Genomic DNA, 16,983 nt, shown 5'->3' on the forward strand with positions numbered 1-16,983 from the left:
CGTAATCGAATCTAATCGTGAGGCCAGTGAAGATTCACAGCCCTAGTATCAATACACACACACACACACACACGCTGAGCATTAAGGCCGGCGTTTCTCTTCTGCATGGTAACTCATGTGAATGTTCAAGTTTCCATTAGACTACAGCTTGTATTGCAGTCAGACAGCAGTTAAATGCTTACTGTCCTGTGTGGACGCTCATATGTTTCTTCAAGTGGTCTGTACGAGTATAACTTTTACCACAGACTGGGCAATTACATTTCTCTCCTGTGTGGATTCCCATGTGTCTCCTCAAGTGCCCTGCATAACCAAAACATTGACCACAGACCGGGCAATTAAATGGTTTATCTTTAAATGCCGGTTTCTCTCCTGTGTGGATTCTCATGTGTGTCTTCAAGTTTCCTTTATGAGCAAAACTTTTACCACAAACGGAACAATTAAATGGCTTCTCTCCTGTGTGAGTTATCATGTGATTCAGCAGAGATCCCTTGAGGTCAAATCCTTTACCACAACATGTGCAAATAAAGCGTTTCCTATCAAGGACTTCACTGTTTTCCCGTGAGTATAAACTTGACTGAGGTTCCCTAGTCTCTATGCAATCATCATCAGCATCATCATCACTGTCCAGAGGTGCAGATTCAGAAAAGTGTGAAGTCTTTCCAGCACTAGATGGATCTAAGTTCCTGGCTGGTTCTGATGCTCCACTCGCCTGGTATCCAGCCCCTATGACGCCATATGGATCGCTATGCAAATTCAAAGAGTGCTGAAAACGGCCATTCATAGGGGTTGGATACCAGCCTGATGCTCCACAGTCCTCTCCATCAGCTCCTGTTTTCATCTGTTCAGTTGAGCTGCTGGCTAGAGGCTCTGCCTCTCTGTTCTCCTCAGTTTGTCTTTCATGAAGCTGTGAGGACTGAGGTTTCTCTTCATCATCTTCACTCTTCACAGGAGCAGTGAATGGGAACTCGGTGAGATCAGCCTCCTCCGGCCCTTCTAGCTGCTCTCCCTCCTGACTGATCCAGAGTTCCTCCTGTTCCTCTTTAATGTGTGGGGTCTCTGGGCCCCCCTGGTCCAGACTGGGGCTCCAGTCCTCCTGCTGCTCAGAGGGAACCAACAGCTGCTGGAGGTCTGCTCTGTGTAACCGCACTTCAGGACGTAAAACAGTGTCCAGTAACTTTTGTTGTCGGTCGATCTGCTCTTTGAAACGAGACGCGTTCTCCTCGTACTCTGCTATCGTTCTTTCAACCAGCCCAAATATCTCTTCAGTAGCCGCTGCTAGTCGCTGGTTGACCAACGCTCTCAGATTTTGGACGTTAGCCATTTGCAGTGTGACATAAACGTTTCCTCCTGAACTAACCTAACTAACGTTAGTTACTGACAAACTGGCTAATAGCGTCACGATACCAGTTAGCACGTATCTTAATTTTTTGCAGGACTAAGCGAATACAAACGAAACAAACCATTCGGCAACCCCCGTTCTGAAATGAAAATAGTATCCAAGCCCGCATTCCTGAAGACCGGAAGTGCCTTGGCCTGGTTGTCATCCAAATGTTGCATTACCGCCACCTACTGGATTCTAACAAGCAGGGGCGACCAGTAAAAAAGACTGGCTGCAAAAAGAAATATGGGAAAATGACCCCACTTGTAATTTCAAGTCTTCTCCAATACAGCATGTTGTTCATTTCGTAAATTATGGTCCAATTTAGAATAAAATAGACGGGGTGTGATTGACAGGTCGCCACGACTCCACATTAATGCCTATTTAACTTAGCCTGTAAATTTCATGTACATTCAATGTAAACTCTTATCTAACTCTGACTGTAAATTCATGTAAATCCACTGCCTATTTAACATATATTTAACTCAGTCTGTAAATCTCATGTAAATCCAACGTAAATTCATATTTATCATCCACAGAACACTTCACCACTCATTACATTACGTTACATTACGTCATTTGGCAGACGCTTTTATCCAAAGCGACTTACAATAACACATTTTTGTCAGCAATAGAGCAATCAACTATGGAGCACAGTCTATGACAACTACACAGTGGTACAAATTTAGTTTAGGTTAGTATTTTTTTTTTTTCAGAACTCATGTACATATTGTATATATTGACTCGATTTGATTGCACTTGCAACCTTGCGATTGCCGGTAGTTATCTTCCTACTTCTTGTTTTTATCCCTGTATATTGATGTAACCGCTATGCTGCATACAGCCACTAAGACAAATTCCTCGTATGTACTGTAACTTGCATACTGTGGCAATAAAAGTGATTCTGATATGCTGCCTTCAATTGCTCCAAATAAACTACTTCGGACTACAGATTCATTCAAGTGCCTTTGGTCAGAAATAATGATCAGATCATTAGATGCACTAGATTAATTAATTATGCTAAAGAACAGATGTACAGGATTTCCGGGGACAGTCCCAGCAAGACAGGTGGAGAAATCAAAGAACATAATCATAACCTGCATAATACCACCAGGATCGTGTATTGATATATTAGAAGAAGTTTATCAAGTCAGTCGGGTGAAGTCCAGCGACAGGAAGTAACCCACAGCTCGCAGGACATCAGCACCCCTGATGTTGAGGCAGGTCCTAGCACCGAGGAAAGCAGAGAGGCCAGCCAGCCAAAAAGGGAGAAGATTAGCGGTCTGGATTGGGCTTCTAAATGTGTTTTTCCTCGGATTTTGGCACAAGGGATAGTAACATCTTGTCCTGTGTATTAATTAATACTAAAGCTAGCTTAGGCTAGTGACTGTTGTGAATAGTGCAGCTGACAACTAGGGAAAGACCTAGTGACAGCATGGAAAGACAGCTGACAGGAGGGATTAGACCCCACCGGGGCTGCAATGGGTTAGCTGCTCATTGTGGCAGTAGCCAAGGCCAATAGGCCATTGGTTACACCCAAACTTGCTACGAAACAGAATTATGAAAAAACACCCCTAGAGTCTGCGAGAGCGGGGGCGGAAGATGACTCACCTATGGTTGACATGGTTATTGACTCTGGAACGGACTTGACTATGAGTAGGGAAAACATGTCAGTGGAAGCCACTAGTTCAGATGTAGATGGAAAGAAGCGTCAGGTTTGCTTGTGTGGCTGGCAGAAGGTAACAACTTTGAGGGGCCTTAGAATCCATCAAGGCAGGAAGAGGTGCTTGGTAGAGGGAACACAGGGACCCCGCATTGATAATTATTTCTTAAGAAGTTTATCAAGTCAGTCGGGTGAAGTCCAGCGACAGGAAGTAACCCACAGCTCGCAGGACATCAGCACCCCTGATGTTGAGGCAGGTCCTAGCACCGAGGAAAGCAGAGAGGCCAGCCAGCCAAAAAGGGAGAAGATTAGCGGTCTGGATTGGGCTTCTAAATGTGTTTTTCCTCGGATTTTGGCACAAGGGATAGTAACATCTTGTCCTGTGTATTAATTAATAATTAAACGATAAGATAACAGATATGTATAGTAGATGACAAACAATGATGGTTTTCGTACACATGTGGGGATTTCAATGCAGATTTACTAAACCCAAACCAACACAAATCCAATAGAGAATGAATTAAGACAATGTACAGTATAAGTTTATTTCCTACTATATTAAAGCCAATCAGAATAACAACTGACAGTGCTACATTAATATACAACATTTTCACCAATGAAATTGGGAGCAGAGTAGTTAGTGGACTCCTTCTCAATGACATAAGCGTTCACCTTCCAGTATTTGCAGTCTTACCAAACTTTTTTTTAAACCAAAACTCTATGTAATACCGACACACATAAATTAATTTGCCACAGAACACCATAAGCTATAAGCAAAGGCTTCAGCCTACACCTTTTCAGTCACAATTAACCCATTTTGGTTTCGTCAATGCTTCACAAGCAATTACTTATTTTCTTTCTTTTTTTCCCGTTGCTTTCTTTCAGAATATAATAACTATTGAATTGATTTGTATATACTAAATTGACCGAAATAAACTAAACTAAGGTGTTTCTCTTCTGTGTGGTAACTCATGTGAATGTTCAAGTTTCCATTTTGTCTACAGCTTTTACTGCAGTCAGACTATTAAATGGTTACTCTCCTATGTGGACGCTCATATGTCTCTTCAAGGGTTCTGAACGATTATAACTTTTATCACAAACTGGGCACTGAAAAGGTCTCTCTCCTGTGTGGATTCTCATGTGTCTCTTCATGTCCCCTTTATAACCAAAACGTTTACCACAGACCGGGCAATTAAATGCCGGTCTCTCTCCTGTGTGGAATTTCATGTGTGACTTCAAGTTTCCTTTGTAACCAAAACATTTACCACAAACTACGCAACGAAATGGCTTCTCTCCTGTGTGGATTCTCATGTGCATCAGCAGAGTTCCCTTGCGATCAAATGTTTTACCACAACATGCACAAATAAAATGTTTCTTCTCAAGTACTTCACTGTTTTTCTCAGAGTCTAAACTTGACTGAGGTTCCCTCTCCATCCGATCATCATCATCATCATCATCATCATCACTGACTAGATGTGCAGATTCAGAAAAGTGTGAAGTCTTGCCAGCACTAGTTGGTTGTAAATCATAAGATGAATCTAAGTTCCTGGTTGGTTCTGATGCTCCACTCGCCTGGTATCCAGCTTCTATGAAGCCATATGGATCACTATGCAAATTCAAAGAGTGCTGAAAACTGCCATTCATTGGGGTTGGATACCAGCCTGATGCTCCACAGTCCTCTCCATCAGCTCCTGTTTTCATCTGTTCAGTTGAGCTGCTGGCTAGAGGCTCTGCCTCTCTGTTCTCCTCAGTTTGTCTTTGATGAAGCTGTGAGGACTGAGGTTTCTCTTCATCATCTTCACTCTTGGCAGGAAGAGTGAATGGGAACTCGGTGATATGGGCCTCCTCTGGCCCTTCTAGCTGCTCTCCCTCCGGACTGGTCCAGAGTTCCTCCTGTTCCTCTTTGATGTGTGGGGCCTCTGGGTCCTCCTGACTGGTCCAGAGTTCCCCCTGTTCCTCTTCAATGTCTGGGTCCTCCTGGTCCAGACTGGGGCTCCAGTCCTGCTGCTCAGAGGGAACCAGCAGCTGCTGGACGTCTGCTCTGTGTAACCGTACTTCAGGATCTAAAACAGTGTCCAGTAACTTTTGTTGTCGGTCGATGTGCTCTTTGAAACGAGACGCGTTCTCCTCGTACTCTGCTATCGTTCTTTCAACCAGCCCAAATATCTCTTCAGCAGCCGCTGATAGTCGCTGGTTGACCAACGCTCTCAGCTTTCGGACTTTAACGTTAGCCATTACACGGTGACAGAAACGTATCCTCCTGAACTAGCTAACGTTAATTACTGGCAAACTAACTGTTCAATAGCTTCACGATACCAGTTAGAACGTATACATTTTGTGTGTGCAGGACAAAGCGAATACAACCCTCCGGTCTGATATCCAAACAACAATGAATGCGGAATGCGGAAGTGCCTTGGCTTCTCTTCTTCTTCTTTCTTTTTCCGGCAGTGTAAACGCAACATGGCGTATTACTGCCCTCCTCAGTTCTATACTTCAACTACTCCCATAATTGAGAAAAACTTAAATACGCATAAAAATACAAATACAAATAAACACTATATCCTCTGATACAACTCTGATTCATGCAGAAATTTCAGCACTGCCTCTGTGATCAGCTGGTGGTTCTTATTCTTTAGGCCAAAGAAAGATTTTAGAGAGAAAGAAGAAACTCCTAATACTGTTAACCTCTTATAAAAGATGTCCCTTTCTTTCCTATACCTTTTACATTCTAGAAAAACATGCTTGACAGTTTCAGGCTCTTCACACTCACACCGCCCATCTGGATGTTTTCCCACAATGATTAAGGTACTATTCAATCCACAATGGCCAAGCCTCAGTCTACATATCTTGACCCTATCGCTCCTAGACCCATAGCCAGCCAAGTTGATTTTGACCTGAGGCTGCAGAGAGAAATAATGCCTCCCCTTGGTCCCCTTTTCCCACTCAGCCTGCCACTCAGCTTCAACTCCTTTCTTGATCCTATCTCTGAGCTCAACTCTTCCCATTGAAATACTTATAACTTCTTCCTTTTTCAGGCTCTCCTTTGCAAGGGAATCAGCTGTCTCATTTCCCTCAATCCCAGCATGCCCCGGAACCCAGCAAAACTCCACTGAACAGCCTGCCTTCTCAATTCTATATAAAACTAATACTATTTCATGAATGAGATCAGGCTGCAAAAATAAATCCTATTGTACTATAGCCAGCCTATACAAGTGTATGGGAAAATTACCCTACTTCTCACCTGATTTAATGCCTTGGTAGTTTCAATTCTTCTCCAATACAGCAAGATGTTAATTTCGTAAATTATGCTCAAATTTATGGTGAAATAGATGGGGTGTGATTGACAGGTCAGATTAATTCAAGTGCATTTGGTCAGAAATAATGATCCGATTAGATGCATTAGGTTAATTAATTAATTAGGCTAAAGAACAGACGTGTACGATAAAGGTGACCAGACGTACCCAATTCCCGGGGACAAACAGTCCCCGTTCCTGGTGACCTGTCCCTGAAAATGTCCCAAGATTTTCTACTCCTCGTCCATAGCTAACATTACGTCCTTCAAAGGCTAACAGGGTAATTTTTTAAAGCTATAGTGAAGATACTTATAGCATAATGAAACTAGAAGACCTAAGACATCAACTGGTCCCAACCATCTCTAGAGATGTTAGGCCTACTCATTTAGTGCAATCTCCAAATGTCAAATATTTTTTATATCAATGCCTGACTTGAATTTGCCACTTGATGAGGCGCAAATGTCTTGCTATTTATTTTTTATTTCATCACTCCAAACAGGAGTTGATGAAATGCTGTCATTTTTATGTGCAATATGATGCTCACTGTACCTGACTAAATTTTGAATGTTGTAAATTTAAATCAAATCAAATCATTTTCCATGATCCTGATTATTAAGTACCACAGACACGTGACACTATACCACAAGTTCAGATTTGTTTATTTATAGGGTACCGCTCTTCATTACATAATGTCTCAAAGGGCTTTACAATGAGCCTAGCTAGATCTAACTAACTAATACAACAATCAAGCACAGAACAGAATTATCTTACTAGTATAATAAGGCGGCCTGGTTCTGCTCCATGGTTGTGTGAAATGCATGGATTTCTAGTATCATTAATACACACACACACACACACACAGTAAGGGGTTTCTCTTCTGTGTAGTAACTCGTATGAATGTTTCCATATACAGCTTTTACAGCAGACAGTAATTAAATAATTACTGTCCTGTGTGGACGCTCATATGTCTCTTCAAGGGTTCTGTACGATTATAACTTTTAGGACAGACTGGGCACTTAAAAGGTCTCTCTCCTGTGTGGATTCTCATGTGTCTCTTCAAGTGTCCTGTATAACCAAAACATTTACCACAGACCGGGCAATTAAATGCCGGTCTCTCTCCTGTGTGGAATTTCATGTGTGACTTCAAGTTTCCTTTATAACCAAAACTTTTACCACACACTGAGCAATCAAATTGCCCCTCTCCTGTGTGGATTCTCATGTGCATCAACAGATTTGCCTTGCGGTCAAATCTTTTACCACAACATGCACAAATAAAGTGCTTGTTCTCAAGTGCTTCACTGTTTTTCTGAGAGTCTAAACTTGACTGAGGTTCCCTCGCCTCCATCCAATAATCATCATCACTGTCTAGATGGGCAGATTCAGAAGAGTGTGAAGTCTTGCCAGCACTAGTTGGTTGTAAATCATAAGCTGGATCTAAGTTCCTGGTTGGTTCTGATGCTCCACTCGCCTGGTATCCAGCCCCTATGAAGCCATATGGATCACTATGCAAATTCAAAGAGTGGTGAAAACTGGGGGTTGGATACCAGCCTGATGCTCCACAGTCCTCTCCATCAGCTCCTGTTTTCATCTGTTCAGTTGAGCTGCTGGCTAGAGGCTCTGCTTCTCTGTTCTCCTCAGTTTGGCTTTGATGAAGCTGTGAGGACTGAGGTTTCTCTTCATCATCTTCAGTGAATGGGAACTCGGTGATATGGGTCTCCTCCGGTCCTTGAAGTTGTTCTCCCTCCTGACTGGTCCAGAGTTCCTCCTGTTCCTCTTTGATGCGTGGGGGCTCTGGGTCATCCTGAAGCTGCTCTCCCTCCTGACTGGTCCAGAGTTCGCCCTGTTCCTCTTCAATGTCTGGGTCCTCCTGGTCCAGACTGGGGCTCCAGGCCTGCTGCTCAGAGGGAACCAGCAGCTGCTGGTGGTAGTCTGCTTTGTGTAACCGTACTTCAGGATCTAAAACAGTGTCCAGTAACTTTTGTTGTCGGTCGATCTGCTCTTTGAAGCGAGAAGCGTTCTCCTCGTACTCTGCTATCGTTCTTTCAACCAGTCCAAATATCTCTTCAGCAGCCGCTGCTAGTCGCTGGTTGACCAACGCTCTCAGCTTTCGGACTTTAACGTTAGCCATTTACACAGTGACTGAAACGTTTCCTGCTGAACTAGCTAACGTTACTTACTGACAAACTGTTCAATAGCTTCACGGTACCAGTTAGAACGTATCCTCATCTATTGCAGGACTAATAAAAAATGCGACAACCCCCCGGTCTGAAACGAAAATAGTATCCAACAATGCGGATTGCGGAAGTGCCTTGGCTACTTCTTCTTCTTTTGAGTTTGAAGGCGGTTGTCATCCAAGTGTTGCATTACCGCCCCCTACTGTGGGCGACCAGTAACAAAAGACTAATGGCTGCAAAAATAAGTCAGATTGTACAAATCTATGGGAAAATGACCCTACTTCTCACTTGATTTAATGCCTCAGTAGTTTCAAGTCTTCTCCAATACAGCATGATGTTCATTTAGTAAATTATTCAATTTAGAGTAAAATAGACGTGATTGACAGGTGGCCATGACTCCTTACTGTATGCTGCCTTCAATTGCTCCAAATAAACTACTCCGGGCTACAGATTCATTCAAGTGCCTTTCGTCAGAAATAATGATCAGATCAGTGGATCAGAGTAGATGCATTTACGTTAATTAATTAGGTTAAAGAGCAGACATGTGTAGGATGAAGGTGACCAGACGTACCTGATTTCCGGGGACAGTCGCCGTTCTGGTGACTTGTCCCCGGCTGAAAATGTCCTAGATCTTCTACTCCTCGTCCGTGGCCGATACCGTCTTTCAAAGGAGCTCACTAGCGGGTTCATTTTCAAAGCTATAATGAAGATAGCTACTTATAGCATATGAAACTAAGATGTAAGACATCCATTGGTCCCAACCATCTGCTACAGATGTTACTGATTTAGTGCAATCTCCAAATGTCAAATATTTTTTTATATCAATGCATGCACTCTTATGGTGTTCCTCACAGTCTTGGTGGTGTTTTGGAGGGATATCATATCAGTCAACCTGCACCATAGTTTATTACAGTAGCAGTAACATTGAACATTTTGACTACCGCTTTTACCGCACGTCAGACAACAATTAAATGGTTACTCTCCTATGTGGACGCTCATATGTCTCTTCAAGTGTTCTGTACGATTATAACTTTTAGCACAGACTGGGCAGTTAAATGGTCTCTCTCCTGTGTGGATTCTCATGTGTCTCTTCAAGTGCCCTGTATAAGCAAAACATTTACCACAGACTGGGCAATTAAATGGTCTCTCTCCTGTGTGGAATTTCATGTGTGACGTCACATTTCCTTTAGAAGCAAAGCTTTTACCACAAACTGAACAATGAAATGGCTTCTCTCCTGTGTGTATTCTCATGTGCATCAGCAGGGTTCCCTTGCGGTCAAATCTTTTACCACAACAAGCGCAAATAAAGCGTTTCTTCTCAAGTACTTCACTGTTTTTCTGTGAGTCTAAACTTGACTGAGGGTCCCTAGTCTCCATCCAAACATCATCATCACTGTCTTCTTGAGCTGCAGATTCAGAAAAGTGTGAAGTCTTGTCAGCACTAGTTGGTTGTAAATCATTAGCTGGATCTAAGTTCCTGGCTGGTTCTGATACTCCACTCGCCTGGTATCCAGCTTCTATGAAGCCATATGGATCGCTATGCAAATTCAAAGAGTGCTGAAAACTGCCATTCATTGGGGCTGGATACCAGCCTGATGCTCCACAGTCCTCTCCATCAGCTCCTGTTTTCATCTGTTCAGTTGAGCTGCTGGCGACCTCAGTTTGGCTTTGATGAAGCTCTGAGGACTGAGGTTTCTCTTCATCATCTTCACTCTTCACAGGGACAGGAGTGAATGGGAACTCTGTGAGATCAGCCTCCTCCAGCCCTTGAAGCTGCTCTCCCTCCTGACTGGCCCAGAGTTCCTCCTGTTCCTCTTCAATGTGCGGGGGCTCTGGTTCCTCCTGAAGTTGTTCTCCCTCCCGACTGATCGAGAGTTCCTCCTGTTCCTCTTTAATGTGTGGGGGCTCTGGGTCCTCCTGAAGCTGCTCTCCTTCCTGACTGATCCAGAGGTCCTCCTGTTCCTCTTCAATGTGCGGGGGCTCTGGGTCCTCCTGGTCCAGACTGGGGCTCCAGTCCTGCTGCTCAGAGGGGAGGTCTGTTCTGTGTAACCGTACTTCAGGATCTAAAACAGTGTCCAGTAAGTTTTGTTGTCGGTCGATCTGTTCTTTGAAACGAGAAGCTTCCTCCTCGTACTCTGATATCGTTCTTTCAACCAGCCCAAATATCTCTTCGGCAGCCACTGCTAGTCGCTGGTTGACCAACGCTCTCAGCTTTTGGACTTTAGCCATTTACACAGTGACAGGAACTTTTCCTCCTGAACTAACTGAACTTGCGGCAACCCGCCGATCTGAAATGAAAATACAAATAGTAGCCAATGAATGCGGAAGTGCCTTATCTCTTCTTCTTCTTCTTCTTCTTCTTCTTCTTCTTCTTCTTCTTCTTCTTCTTCTTCTTCTTCTTCTTCTTCTTCTTCTTCTTCTTCTTCTTCTTCTTCTTCTTCTTCTTCTTCTGTTTTAATGGCTATTACCGCCACCCACTGATCTGGAGTGTGGACTAAAATCCCTTCTGTATTATATACACAACACCAAATAATTACTATCACACAATAGTCATAATTTTTGTTTGTTTGTTTGTTTCTCCTCCTCCTCCTCCGTTTGTAAGAAACATGGTAAGAAAGGAGAGGACCAGTAAAACAGAGAGCCCGCCTCTCTGCTTTAGCACAGAAATCCCCCACAGGAGCAGGAAGGAATCCCCATCTCAAACAACGTGCTCTTTAGCTCAACTGTGTGACTCAGAGCTGGCTTCGGTACCGCCGTAACTGTTACTGGACACAAGGTAACATTACCTGTTTGATCTCATTCGCGTGAGTCGCTGGAGTAAAACTCATTTAATTTGTCAGATTAAAAAAGTTTCACGGCAGGTTTGTCGGTCATAATGTAAACATAAAGGTAGCTGGCTAAGCTAACGTTAGCAAGCATATAGCTAACGTGATCTGTACACGCTGTTTGTTTTGATTCTGCAGCCTCGCCATTGGTTATCATGATAGTCTTTCTTGCTCCAATCATTATGTAGCGCATGTTCTGGGTTATTATGGCTGTTATAGGAATACTGGTATGTTTTATTCAAGGATACTGGGCCTATGCTAGTTAACGAGCTAACGGGGCCCAAAATGACCTACTTTTGTACTCGAGTGGGAACTCTCATTTCCTGTGTGGCTGGAAGCAGATTTTCATTGAAAGTCGCAGTTCCTACCACTACAGTATTATGCTATTAACGTTAGCATGTTTCTTTGCTATCATTGCGAGTGTGTTTGTTTCCATGTACTCATGTCTATTTTACTCATGTCTTGTTGGTGCCCTTGCTTGTTTTGATTTCACTCTTCTACCAAGATCCCCATTCTCCCTCAGCTGTATAGTGACAACAACAATTCATAACCTCATCAATCTAACAGGAGATTCCCTTCCTCTATAACCCCCACAGCCTTCCTGTATCTCGGTGGTTAGCCATCTCGGCCTCCGGTCCTCTCCTCAAGTTTCTCTCAGCAAGGGCAGGAGAAAATGAATGAGGCATACAAGATGGAAGAGCAGCCATTCAAGCTGGAAGAGCAGGCATTCAAGCTGGAAGAGCAGGGCTTTGAGGATCTTCCCAGCCTTCCTCTGAGTCAGGACTCTTTCATGGAGCTTTGGGACACTGTGTAAGTAAAAAAAAAAGTAACCAACCATTTCAGCCCACATTTTTTTGAAAAACCACATTAACAGATTTCCGTTTACATTTTTTGTTCTAGTATACCTTCCATCTCCACTATTGCGACCAATGACGTCACCTGGGAATCTGGTATGGTTATGTCGGTAAGCTAACAAGAGCTGTAACGTTTGGCAGTAACATTTGTAATTGTTGTTTTGAGAGAGCCTTATATCAGTTGATAATTGTCAATATTCAGAGATCAAAAGCCAAGTTACAGGCAAAAAACATACTCTTGTTCCTCTCCCCTCCAGCTCATGCCTGGCTCCACCCTCCAGGAAGGCTTTGACGAGGGTTTGTTTGAGTTGCCCCCTGGTGTGTCTGCTGCGGACAGCCTCACTCCCCCAGCCTCCACTGTGCCCACCACCACTGACTATCCTGGGGATTTCGGCTTCCAGCTGCGTTTCCAGAAGTCTGGCGTGGCCAAGTCTGTGACCTGCACAGTGAGTAACTCTACTAGCCAACTATGTAATATTACAAGTAACTTGATGAATCGGAGCTCTACAAATCACGATACTTCTCTTAAATTGGTTTCAGTTAAGTCGTTGATTCCTCTTACTTTCAAACGGACTGACGTGAAATTACCAGTAATCTCAGTTCATTATGGCCCGTCACTCTGAATAACAGAATATCACCATGGGAAATAAAGTGATATCTTATCTTATCACTTTATTATTTCCATTTTTATCATCTAAAATCGCCACTCTCAAGACCAGCAGTTAGCTGTATTTTTGCAGTGGCCCAGAGCAGTTTAAGGTCTAGATTAACAGGGCTTGTAACCAAACACGACAAAAAAGCAGAAGTCAGCTATTTGAACACTTGGGCACAGACAAAGGGGATTTCTGTCATTTCCCGGGCTGGAACCACCATTTCCTCAGTAACTCCCTACAGTCAACTCAGTAACTCCCTACAGCCATTCTCATACACAGACTCTGCCCTTGTCGGGTGTTGTTTTAATTCACTCTATTTAAAGATAAATGTAGAACACAGATGATTTTTGTGTGTGTGTGCATTCATTGAAGAAAATTCCACTGACTATCGTTTTTCTTCCATCCACAGTAAAGTGATTTGAAATTGGTGAGAGATCTAAAACAAATTGAATTCTCTTACCGTGGCGTTTAAAAATCATTCCATTGTTTCGCATCTCTCATGGCGGCATTCATGTGAAATCGTATTCGTTGTGACAATTCGCTAAAATTGAAGGTCTAGATGTCAGTCACTGTGTTTGAACAGCCAATAGCAGGAAGGTTTCCACGGTGACTCACCCATCAGTGAGCTACAATTGGTCAATATAGTCAGAGGTTAGGGAGCTCTGCCTTTAACGTCCCGCCCCCCCCTGCAACTTATTCTGTAGTCTCTGGAGAGAGAGGTGAAGGCTGCTCGCAAAGCACAGCTCTGACATGACGGGGCATGTTCCTTTTGCTCCCTTCCTCCAGCACAGACGGGGTTAAAAATGGATGAAAACGAGGTACGGAAAACGGCTTTTGAGTCTGATGAACCTAGTCGTCTTAATGTTGATTTGAAGTTGTGAGTTTTGAGACATTGGCGTGTAGTTATTTCGCTTTTTTTTTTGGTTTAATGAAATAGACTGATTTATTTGAGTTGCTTTATCTTTACAGATTGAGTTTGGGTTTTAAGCCTTGAGACCATAGAAGGTAAAGAAAGCAAACTCGGCGAATAATGAATAACTGTTTGCTTGGCGTGCATATTTCGGGTGTGTATGCGTTGTCATGGGACTTGCAGGTTATGCAGATACCTGGATGACTGTGGTTTGTCTTATCTTTGTCTTACACAAAGTGTAAGATTAAAAGTTACTGATTGAAACTAAAACTGTTGAACAGAGGCTGAAAGATCAGTTCAGGCAAAAGTGGCAAAGTGAGCTTAGCAGTATCACGACATCATGTGATATTTATGTAGAATTTAAACCAGATTAAATTGGAAAAGTGTATATATATGAAAACCAAAAGTATAGACAGGCTATCTCTGTAACTAGGTGAACAACACCAGAATCCCCAAGGTCATTGGAGGATATAAAGGTCTGGATTTGCAACCGACAACCACTTGTGAGACAACTATCATATTTTGTTTGAATATGAGCATAATGAATTATTGAGAAAGGTAACTGACAAAGTATTATTTAATGTTGTTTAAATTAATTTTGTTGTTCTACAATCAGATACGCCAAAAAGTTATTTGTAAATTCTGTGACTTTTTGAAGAATGTCCTTCCTTGAAAGACAACAACTGAAATGTGTTGTACTTTAGCTATGCCATGTGCTATTTTATTATTATTGTATGTTCTGTTTGTGCTCCACACCATGTGATGATCATGGTCTTGAGTCAAATGAATGAATGAAAATGAAATCTCAGTGCTTGACTTGTATCTTGCCACTGTGGTTATTCCACCTCACAACTTGTTGCTCTTCAGATGTAAACTCCTCTTCCTCCCTTTCTTCCAGTACTCGGTGCAGCTTAACAAGCTGTATTGTCAGCTGGCTAAGACCTGCCCGGTGGAAGTGCTGGTGGCCGTGGAGCCTCCTCCGGGCGCCGTCCTCAGGGCCACCGCCGTCTACAAGAAGACGGAGCACGTGGCCGACGTGGTGCGCCGCTGCCCCCACCACCAGAACCAAGACACCGTGGAGCATCGCAGCCACCTCATCCGGGTCGAGGGCAGCCAGAGGGCCCAGTATCTGGAGGATCGCCACACCAATAGGCAGAGCGTCACCGTGCCTTACCAGCCTCCGCAGCTGGGCTCCGAGATCACCACGGTCCTGCTCAACTTCATGTGCAACAGCTCCTGCATGGGAGGCATGAACCGACGGCCCATCCTCACCATCCTCACGCTGGAGACACCGGAGGGTCAGGTTCTGGGCCGGAGATGCTTCGAGGTGCGCGTCTGCGCCTGTCCAGGCAGAGACCGCAAGTCGGAAGAAGAGAACGCCAGCAAGACGCAGGACGGCACCCAATCGACCAAGAAGAGAAAGAGCCAGCCCGTCCTCGTCCTGCCGCCTAACACAACTGCGGCGAAGAAGATGAAGTCTGCCTCCAGTGCCGACGAGGAGGACATGGAGGTGTTTGTGGTGCACGTCCGTGGAAAAAAACGGTTTGAGATGTTTAGAGAATTAAACGACGGTCTGGAGGCGCGGGACAGAGAGAAGAAGAAAGGCAAAGTCAGCGTCGAACAGCAGGCTGCTCTGCTGTCCTGTGGGAAGCGGCGCCTCAAGCGAGGAGAGAAGAGTTCCCACAGCAACTGAGGAGAGGCCGGTTAGGGCTGGGCGATATGGTTGAAATTAGGGATGCACCGTTATGAAGATTTTGGCCGATACGGATATCGATCATCGATATTAACATTGCTCTTTTGGCCGATAACTGATATTTACAGATTGATATGATCCCTATAAAAACAAGTTTCTATGAGAATTTTGTACATACAGAAAAACACATGTAAATGCTGAATTTGAAAAAGTAATGCATTTCTTTATTTCTAAAACATTTGGAAAAGCCCATAAATCATAATTTACCGCATTGTTTCCTATCAATGTGAACATTTTCTCAATATCAGTACATATCATCAATGGGGAAATGGTTCATCTATGCAAGTACTGTAATCAAATGAATGCTCATCATAATGACAGAATGGTAATGTTGGGCGTGATGTCAAACAAAACGTAATATTCAAATAACATTCCTACTATACCTCATTTTATGAGTTTTATAAGTAAACTTTGCTTTTCATCTATTTAGACAGCAGAAATGTCACAATATTAAAATATCGTCATATCTTCACAATACGATTCCACTCAAAGACGATAAACAATAATATCGAATCATCGCGCAGCCCTTTGCCGCTGGGGAAGATCTCATACTTACCCCCCGAAGCAATCGGTTAGATTTCAGGCTTTAGCTTTCAGAAGCCTGGATCGACTCCTGCCTCAGGACCAAACCATCTGAATTGATCTGATGCTGTACTGCCAAACCATTCCTGTATTATGATTGCCCTTCTGCTGTTCTTGACCAAATGGTTACGTGTTCAATGCATCAGTGTTTAGTGACGTTTTGGTTTGTTTTCTCTTGTGTGTCCTACTTAAGTGACACCCAGTGGTCTTGTGTATTTAGATGGACCGTTTATGCTGGTTTGCGGGCAGCCTCAACCCGTATGATTTGAAAAGCTTTGTCAGAACACACACACTCACTCCTCCCTTGGACAAAGCTTCCAGCCATGGACCAAACAGTTTGCCTGAGTCAACAGCACCCAGTCTGCGCTAAGATTTTATTTGTTCAACCAGTGTCCGAGATCAATGCAGCCACACTTATTGTTTTTTACACTGCCATATATTCCATTAGGTTTGCATAAAGGCATTCCGTTTTTTGTATTTGTTTTATTTCTGTGTATATTATTTTTGGGAACTTTAATGTTTTGTATGAGAGGTTTATCTTTTTTGAATACTATTTTTTAATTGTTTTTATTTTTTTCATGCGTTTGGTTGTACTGTTGAGTTGAACAGAATTTCCGCAATTTTGCCGAAATAAATGTATTCTGCAGGACAGGGAAACATAAAATAAAAATACAGTCTATATATAAAGACTGAAAAAAAGTGTTTGCTTTCTGTCTGTTGAAGGTATATACAGGGTTCAAATGGAAGTACAAACACTAATCTGAAAAGACTGCTGTCACTCTCTATATATATTTTTTTAAATATACCAGTATTAGTATTTGTTGTTTTATAAGGTGCAAATAAAATATATTTGAATTTATTGTATTGAGCGTCTACAATTGTTAGATAACAGTTTGAC

At 43.0% G+C, this 16,983-nt stretch overlaps 3 protein-coding genes across 3 annotated transcripts; 1 reads left to right on the forward strand and 2 right to left on the reverse strand.

The window, feature by feature from the left end:
• Positions 1 to 3,675: 3,675 nt before the first annotated feature.
• On the reverse strand, positions 3,676 to 5,405 carry LOC310795960 (uncharacterized protein). Its single transcript, XM_083658070.1, has one exon. The coding sequence runs from the start codon at positions 5,274 to 5,276 to the stop codon at positions 4,074 to 4,076; it is 1,203 nt and encodes a 400-aa protein (XP_083514196.1). The 5' UTR covers positions 5,277 to 5,405; the 3' UTR covers positions 3,676 to 4,073.
• A 191-nt stretch (positions 5,406 to 5,596) lies between these two features.
• Positions 5,597 to 8,531, reverse strand: LOC310796091 (uncharacterized protein; the record flags this gene model as incomplete). Its single annotated transcript, XM_083658242.1, has 2 exons — positions 7,515 to 8,531; positions 5,597 to 5,671 (listed from the first exon to the last, which is right to left on the reverse strand). The coding sequence occupies exons 1-2, from the start codon at positions 8,460 to 8,462 to the stop codon at positions 5,597 to 5,599; spliced, it is 1,023 nt and encodes a 340-aa protein (XP_083514368.1). The 5' UTR covers positions 8,463 to 8,531.
• Positions 8,532 to 11,198: 2,667 nt separating this feature from the next.
• On the forward strand, positions 11,199 to 16,772 carry LOC310795872 (cellular tumor antigen p53-like). Its single transcript, XM_083657963.1, has 5 exons — positions 11,199 to 11,284; positions 11,930 to 12,143; positions 12,234 to 12,297; positions 12,445 to 12,633; positions 14,649 to 16,772. The coding sequence occupies exons 2-5, from the start codon at positions 12,007 to 12,009 to the stop codon at positions 15,441 to 15,443; spliced, it is 1,185 nt and encodes a 394-aa protein (XP_083514089.1). The 5' UTR covers positions 11,199 to 11,284; positions 11,930 to 12,006; the 3' UTR covers positions 15,444 to 16,772.
• The last annotated feature ends 211 nt before the right edge of the window (positions 16,773 to 16,983 follow it).

The sequence above is a fragment of the Poromitra crassiceps genome (genome assembly GCF_964638095.1).
Source record: "Poromitra crassiceps genome assembly, chromosome: 22".
NCBI lineage: Eukaryota > Metazoa > Chordata > Actinopteri > Beryciformes > Melamphaidae > Poromitra > Poromitra crassiceps.